General features: G+C 59.5%; 1 protein-coding gene across 1 annotated transcript in view; it reads right to left on the bottom strand.

The window, feature by feature from the left end:
- The window catches only part of IL2RB (interleukin 2 receptor subunit beta), a 38,166-nt gene that overhangs the window by 9,129 nt on the left and 21,255 nt on the right, over window positions 1-7,782 (bottom strand). The window contains exons 2-6 of the mRNA XM_006757427.2: window positions 6,419-6,539; window positions 5,880-5,994; window positions 5,070-5,148; window positions 2,148-2,253; window positions 653-801 (exon numbers count right to left, since the gene is read on the bottom strand). Of these exons, the coding sequence (XP_006757490.1) occupies window positions 653-801; window positions 2,148-2,253; window positions 5,070-5,148; window positions 5,880-5,994; window positions 6,419-6,506 (537 nt within the window). The 5' untranslated portion in view covers window positions 6,507-6,539. The remainder of the gene's footprint in view (window positions 1-652; window positions 802-2,147; window positions 2,254-5,069; window positions 5,149-5,879; window positions 5,995-6,418; window positions 6,540-7,782) is intronic.

Genomic DNA, 7,782 nt, shown 5'->3' with positions numbered 1-7,782 from the left:
CTTCCTCTGTTTGGAAAACCCTCCCCAGGTCTCTGCAGGGTCAGCTCCTCTGGACCCTCAGACCTCAGAGCAGCCTCTCCTGGCCCCAGGCCCTCTTAGAAGTGTTGTCGCATGTCATTTTCTTGATAACTTTTACCAATATTCCACAGTCTCCTGTTTCCATGTTTGCCGACTGCCTGCCTCCCCACTCCCCCTCCCCCCCACACACACATACATTCCTGAGAGCGGGAAGCTTGCCAGTCTGGCCCCTGCTCTCTCCCCAGCATCCAACACATAGTAGGCATTCAGGAGATGTTTGCTGAGTGACTGAGTGAGTGAATAAAGGAGTGAGTGAGTGAATGAGCACAGAGCCCTGTGGGTTTGAAGAGCGGAGAGGTGGTGTCCCAGGGCCTCTGACACCTCACAGAGGGAAGGCGCCTGCCTCTTGGCTTGTAAATCCTCCCTAGTGCAGCCTGGAATCTGCCACCCGCTGGAGCCCTGGGTTGTCAGGGTCACAGGGAGGGAGGGAGGGAGGGAGGGAGGGAGAGGCGGGAGCAGGCCGTGCAGAGAAGCGGCAGGGCTGCCTGGGGCTGTCACGCTTTTGCGGAGATGGAGGAGGGACAGGGTGAGCAGTGTAGGAATCAGGGCAGGTTGGGCTGGACTCTGTACTCACCTCCCAACTGTGGTCCAGGGACCTTGTCCGGGCCTCAAACTCCAGGTATCTTTCAATGTAGTGGGAGGACTGGGGGACGGTCCAGGTTATGTTGCATGTGTGGCTCCCCTCCTGGGTGACTTGGAGGGAGTCAGGGGCCATCAGGCGAACTGGAGGGGGAGGGAGGAGGGGAGAGCCGGCTTGGGGAGCTGGATCACGATGCTGAGATGGTAAAGCTGACACGTGTACCTCCCTCCACCTCTGCACCTGCCGTTCCTCCCTCCTGGGGTGCCCCCCCGCCTCTCTACCCCCCACACCTTCTTCATTTTCTTCCGGGCACTGTCACCACCTGACATATGAAATCCCTATTTTGGGTTCATTTTCTGTCTCCCTTACCAGACTGTGAGCCTGCTGAGGGCAGGGGCTTGTTCTCTCATGTGTCTTTGGTGCCTGGAACTTTACCTGGCACGTAGTAGGCGCTTAATTGTCCTCTGAATGGATGAATCAGGGCAGCCTTTCTCTGCACTCAGAAATGATCTAAGCGGTTTAAGTGGATCATCTCATTCATGTAATTTAATTATCTTGTTAATCTGCTATGATAATAAGATTTTATGATTCTGAAGTTAAATTGATCTAAGTTCTCCAATTTTGCGACTTTGTAGAACTCCACGAACAACAATAAGCGAATGTTTATTGAGCGTGTGCCAAGCAGTTTGAGTCTTGGCTCATAGACTCCTTACAATGACCGTGTGCAGCAGGAAACTATCCCCATTTTACAGATGAGGAAACTGAGCCAAACATGTTAAAGGACCTTCCAGTCAGACCACACTCAGTCACTGCATTTAGAACGCTGCCTGGATCTCTCCCTCTGCTCACCTCTTCCCTGGAGATGCCCTGTGAGGTCTGGAGGGAGGCAAGAAGGGCTGGGGGTGGGGCCAGGCACTCAGTCATTCAACAAACACTTCCTGAGCACCACCCAGATTGGATCTGTGCTGAGCACTCAGACTGCAGATGGGGATGGGAGAGCTCTGCCCTCAGGGAGCTCACAGCTAAGTGAGGGAGACAGACCCATAGTCAGGCAGTGGTGACCCAGGATATAAACACCCTGAAAGGGGAGGTACAAAGGGCTGGGCGAGTCTGGGAAGGCCTCCAGGAGGAGGTGACTCCTCACTGAGCCTTGAAGGGTGAGTGGGAATTTTCCAGGTGGGAAGAGCCTTCCAGACCATGTGACCAGCATGTGCAAGGGCTCAGAGTCATGGACAGGTGACGTGAGTTCGGAGAGCTGGCCTTTGGTGTGGCCTATCCACAGAGAAGGATGCTGGAGGGGAAGCCAGGCAGATTCCCAAGTGGCCTTGAGTGCCGGGATGAGGAGCCGGGACTTGATCCTGGGGCAGTGGGCAGTGAACTTGTCGGATGTGGGTGTGGAAGTTAATAGAGAGACTGGAACAGTGAGATCCCAGAGAGAAGACAGGGAAGGAGGGGCACACTCCCACCACCCCCCGGACCCCTCACTCACGGTTGTCAAAGGGCTTGAAGTCCTGGGTCATCACCCTCCTCCACCGCTCCCCCTCCAGGCACATCACCCTCATGCTGACGACGTCTGCTGAGGTCAGTTTCTGGGACTGCAAGGCAAGGGGGCAGAGGTGTTGCTGGGGCAGCTGGCGTTGGGGGAGGCCATCGGGATGAGGGCATGGGAGGGGGGCAGGAGGGGAGACCAAGATGGCAATGCAGGTGGAGCCTTAACCCACACCCGCACTGTCTACGGTCAAGGTCGGCAAACCTTCTCTGTCAAGGGTCAGGTAGTGAGTACTTTGGGCTTGGCAGGTCGTATGGTCTCTGTTATAACTACTCAACATGTAAGAGAATGGGTGTGGCTATGTGCCAATAAAACTTTATTTACAAAAACAGACAGCGGGCCGGTTGTGGCCCAGGGGCCACAGTGGTGTGTCAACCCCTGCTCTAAAGTGAAGGAGCTGCATTGGGAGGGAGGGAGTTTGGGTCACCAGAGGTGGGCAAGCAGGATGGGTCCCCAGGAAGCCTCCCCTCCCCCGGCTCCTCCCACCCCCGCCCTGACTTTTCTGGAAGGAAATGGCCAGGCATTAAGCACGGATGGGCAGGTGCTGCTCAGGTGCTTTAGCCACTTCTCTGGCCCATTCTCAAGCATCCACCCTCTCCTGCAGGTGAGAAACTGAGGCTCAGGTAGGTTAAGGCACTTCCCAAGGTCACACGTCTGGTCTGGTCTGGTCTGGTCTGGTCCTCCAGGGAACCCAGACTCAGACCCAGGCTCTGTGTCCACAGCCACACAGAGACCGAGCCCTGGCCCGCCGTGCCTGACTGAGGGCTGCCGAGTGAGCAGCAGACGGCGGCCTCCTCCCTCCCTGTGCGGAGGCAGCCCCACAGCCCTGCAGAAGGGAGCCGGCTGAAGGCACCCTTAGGGTCTGCGCTCTGGGACCCAGGGGGCTGGGTTTATGCCCAGGACCCAGGCACAGTCCCTCTGACCTGCTCAGGGCCACTATGAGCGAACCTTGAACCTGATCATCAGAGTTCCCAGAGCTGGAACTCCTCCCTCTGCCCTAGCCTTCCTCCAGCTTCTATGGGGGCCAGATTGTCCCAGATAACATTAGTATTATCATTATACTAGAAGCCCGATGCACAGGATTCATGCATGGGGGGGTGGCCTACAGGGATCGCCCTCTGAGCGGCTGCTCCTGCTGCGAGAGCAGCCGCTCATCCCTGTCAGCTGAGCAGTGCTCCCACTGTGGTAGCACACTGACCACCAGCGGGCAGCTCCTGTGTTGAGCATCTGCACCCTGGTGGTCAGTGGGAGTCATAGTGACCGGTCATTCTGGCTGTTCCGCCATTGGGTCGCTGGACTTTTATTATATAGGATTACTACTAGAGGCCTGGTGCATGAATTTGTGCACATTGAAAGGAAATTAATTAGAAGAAATATTTTAGAGGCCGGGGAGGGACCATGGGAGGTTGGCTCCAGGGCATGTCTGGCCCTTCTCACCCAGTCCCAATCGGGGCAATCGGGGCCGACCAGGGCTAGCCGGGCAGGAGAGAGACTGCGGGAGGTTGGCCTGCAGGTGGAGGGACTGCGGGAGGGCTCCAGGGTGTGTCCAGCCCATCTCGCCCACTCCCCAGTCGGCGGACACCAGCAGCAAGCTAACCTACCGGTCAGAGCATCTGCCCCCTGGTGATCAGTGCACATCATAGCAACTGGTCGAGCGGTCAACCGAATAAAAGGTCGACCGATGGGCCAGACACTTAGCATATTAGGCTTTTATATATATAGGTTATTGTTGTTGTTCTGGAGATGCCAATCATGCATTCTGAGTACTCAGTCTGTGGCAGGCACTCTCCTAAGCATTTGCGTGTGTTGTCTCATTTGATTTTCTCAGCATCCAGGAGACAGGCACTATTACTATCCTTGTCCTGCAGTTGAGGAGACTGAAGCACAGAGAGGCCTAGGGACTTGCCTGAGGCCACACAGTTAGGAAAGTCACACAGCTGCGGGGACCAGGACCCAAGGCCATGCCACCGGCAGAGCTTGTGGAGACAGGCCCAGCAGCCTGGGTCCAGAGCCGTGCCTTTATCCGCTACACTGCAAGCCCATCTCCGCCCTCTCCTGCCCCTGGGAGTACATGTGCCTTGGCAGTGGTTGGGAAATGTGGTCTGGGTGTCCCTGATGCCCACCACTGCCAAGGAGGCTTTGCCAGGCAATTATTTGATGCGCGCCCACATGGGCACAGCCATGTCCTTCCAGAGGCAGCCTAGTGCCACGGTGAGAGGTCCGGGCTGGGGTCTGACAGGCCTGGGTGCAGACCCATCTCTGCCACTCGCTCAGGATCCACGGACGATCGTGTCAAGAGCGCGTTTTACTCTGGGTGGCGTTCCAAGTGCTTTACGCTCAGCTCAGCCCTGTCATTCCCATGATCATTCCCATTATCATTCCCGTTTCACGGAAGGGGAAACTGGGGCGTGGCAGCCACCCAACGTCCCCCAGCTGGTGTACAGCGGAGCCAGGGCCGGAGCCCAGACCGTCCGGCTCCGGAACCTACACTCCTGACCCCACACCCCCCTGCACTGGGGGAGATGTCGGGAAGAGCCAGGTGTGTGTATCACCATTTCTGAGGTGCTGCCCCCACTTGCGGAGGAGTGCGGGAGTGCAGAGGACCCGCCACCACGGGGAAGACAGCCGGAGCAGAGGCAGCCGGTGAGCTCATGCCCCCGGGCCCGGTCACCCCCGGTCCGGCCTGCGTTCTGGCCTTCGGACGCTGCCCTCCCTCCTTCCTTCCACCGTCCAGTCCCGCGCAGCCCGCTCCACCAACGCTTGCTGGCCACTGGGCTTGCAGGGCCTCAGCTCGTCTCTGGAAGGACACCCCTTGGCACCCACCCTCCCCCTGGTCCTCTCCCCTCAGAGAAAGATACTCACATCCGGGGATCCCAGGATCAGGTTGCAGGACCAGGATGCCGGGCCCGCTGGGAGCAGCTCACAGGATTTGTTCCAGGGCCTTTCAAGGCAAAGGAGCTGCTTAGAAGATAGGCTGGGGCCCCGGCGCCGGCCCGTGGGGTGGCCCCCATGCAGCCAGGCTGGTCTGCGCAGGTGCCCTATGCCAACCTCACAGGGTGCCAATTCCTGCATCTGCTCTCCCTCCCCCCATGAGCAATGCTGCGGCCGGGCCCCAGGAGCCAGCATGATCTAGACTAGCCTGTCCGGGACAGCTGGCCTCCGCACCGAAGCCCAGCAGTCTTCCCCTGGGGCCTGGCGGGGCCTTGGCAGCCTCACGTACCCCACCCACAGGAGCCTCTGCTGCTGTCAGCAGGCGGTGTGCACCCTGCAATCCCTTCACAGCCCCCGCCCCAAGCTCCCCACCACTCCCAAGTCCCGTCCCCACAGCTGCCATAGGGCTCTCCCCAAACCCCCGGTTCCTCCCGAAGCTTGGGGAGCCCCCTTTCCTTCCCCCTCTCCTCCAAAGTCAAGTCCAGCCTCAGGATAGAAGCCCGAGTCTACCCGGTCCAGCTCATCACCAGCCTGGACCCCCCACACCCACTCCCACCCAGGTTCCGGGAGTCTAAATACCAGACTCCTGTGGTAGCAAGAGTCTGTGGGGCCCATTCGTCCAAGATTCTCAAGGCGCAGATATTTGGGAGTCTGACAGTGAGGGTTCCGGAGTGTGAGCGTCAGTGATTGTAAGATCCTACCGTCCTGGGAGTCTGCGGGTTGGCCAGCGACCCCACTCACCGTCTGTCAGGCTGGGCGTGGACGTGGCAGGATGTGGCCTGCAGGCCCCCATCCCGGCTCCAGACACAGGAGATGTTGGCCTTCGAGTTGTAGAAGCAGGTGAGCGTGAAAGTGTCTGCCAGCGAGAGGAGGTGTGAGTGCTGGCTGCAGGGGGCCCCACTGCCCTGCCCTCAGGGTCCACCCACCATCCCTGCTCCGGGCCCTCAGGCTACCAGATGAGAAGCTAAACAATGCTGGAGGGCAGAGAAGGGGTTAGTGGCCCATTTCAGAGAGGACAAAACTGAGCCCCGGAGGCTGCCAGGTGAGGCAGGGCAGGGATGAGATGCCAGTGTCTTGCTGTGGTGTGGAGAGGCATGTGGGCGCAGTGGGGGCAGGACAGAGGGGGAAGGGGGAAGGTGGCCCCATGGCTCCTGCCTTCCTTCTCCCTCCTCTTGCCCTTGATGGCGGCCCTTCTGCAAAGAAGTAGGGCCGGCCGTCTAGAAGGGCCTTGGCCTCCTTCCGAAAGGAGAGCACCGCTGTCCGGATGCCAGGATCCTCACCATTCACCGCGGTGGATGCCCAAGGGATGGCCGAGGGCAGGAGGAAGGCGAGGAGGGACAGACACCAGGACAGAGCAGGAGCCGCCATCACATCCACAGGCGGGGGCTGGGGAAGGGAGCCCTGGAGGGAGGAAGAGGGGAGGGAGCGCCGTGAGCACCCACCCTGCCCCACGCAGGGTGTGCGGGTCCGCTCACCACCACACCGCCCAGTCCAGCCTCTCGGCCTTTGCGCCTGCTGGTCCCTCTGCCCCACACATGCGTATCCCGTCAGAGTCAGGGGCCCGCACGTTGTCATTGCTGAAAGGGCTTTTGAGGAAGCCCAGCCCTTGTTTAAAATGGGGAAACTGAGGCCCAGGAAAGGGAAAGGTGTGCTCATGTCTACCAGGGAGGCCAGCACAGCTGGGGTTAGAGTCCACCCCCTCCCTCCCCGGCTGCCCCCTTAACCACACAGACACCACTCGTCGAGGCGTTCCGACATGCCGGGCTCTGCTGAAACTTTAAATGCAGCAACAAGAGCATCGGAAATGCTCCTATTATCCCTGTTTTCAGACGAGGAAGCCGAGGCAGAGAGACGTGAAGTCACCCAAGGCCACCGGCTGATAAGAGGCAGACGTGGGCCCGAGTGAGGGCGGGCTGCCCCGAGCCCAGGCAGGGCCTCTCCTGTAACTGCCCTGAGTCTATCTTCCCACCCACTGAGCCAGTTCAGAAGATCAATAACTCATACCGTCACCTCATGGCAATACCCCGTGTGTGCTGAGCGCGCGTGCTCGCCAGGGGCTTGGTACACGGGCTCATCTCATCTCTGAGCCGCCAGGGGCTTGGGGGGCGCTTATATCACCCCCTTACACAGATGAGGAAGCCAACGCCCCACGTCATTAACCCGTCCAAGGTCACGTGCACAGAAGGGGCCGAGCTGGGATCCAATCCGCAGGCCTGTTCTCTCACGCCGTTCCACCCTGCCCAGCCACTGTCCCAGACCCTGTTCCCAGAGGTAAGGCCGACAGCCCCCCTGCACGGGGCCGCACAGACCAGCTGCCGGCACCTGGCCTGACCGGGGAAGGAGTGCCCCCTGGACCTTCTGCTCCCGGGTGAGGCCCAGCCCTGTGTCTGCACAGACCTCCACCCAGGGGAAATGAGAGTCACCTCCAGGGCTCAGGATAGACCTCGGCAGAGGGCGCCGCTCACACTCCACGTCCACCCAGCCAGCCTTGACCAGGGCTGCCAACATGCCTGGTCCTGACCCTCCAGCCCAACCTGTTCCTATTCCAGGCAGGCCTGCCCCACATGAACCTCCCTTCTACTGCCCCCAACTAACACACACACACACACACATACACACACACACACACACACACACAGAGAGG

This window comes from Myotis davidii, unplaced genomic scaffold (assembly GCF_000327345.1).
Source record: "Myotis davidii unplaced genomic scaffold, ASM32734v1 scaffold514, whole genome shotgun sequence".
NCBI lineage: Eukaryota > Metazoa > Chordata > Mammalia > Chiroptera > Vespertilionidae > Myotis > Myotis davidii.
Note: the sequence above shows the minus strand (reverse complement) of the source record. Positions and strands in the feature narration are given on the sequence as shown.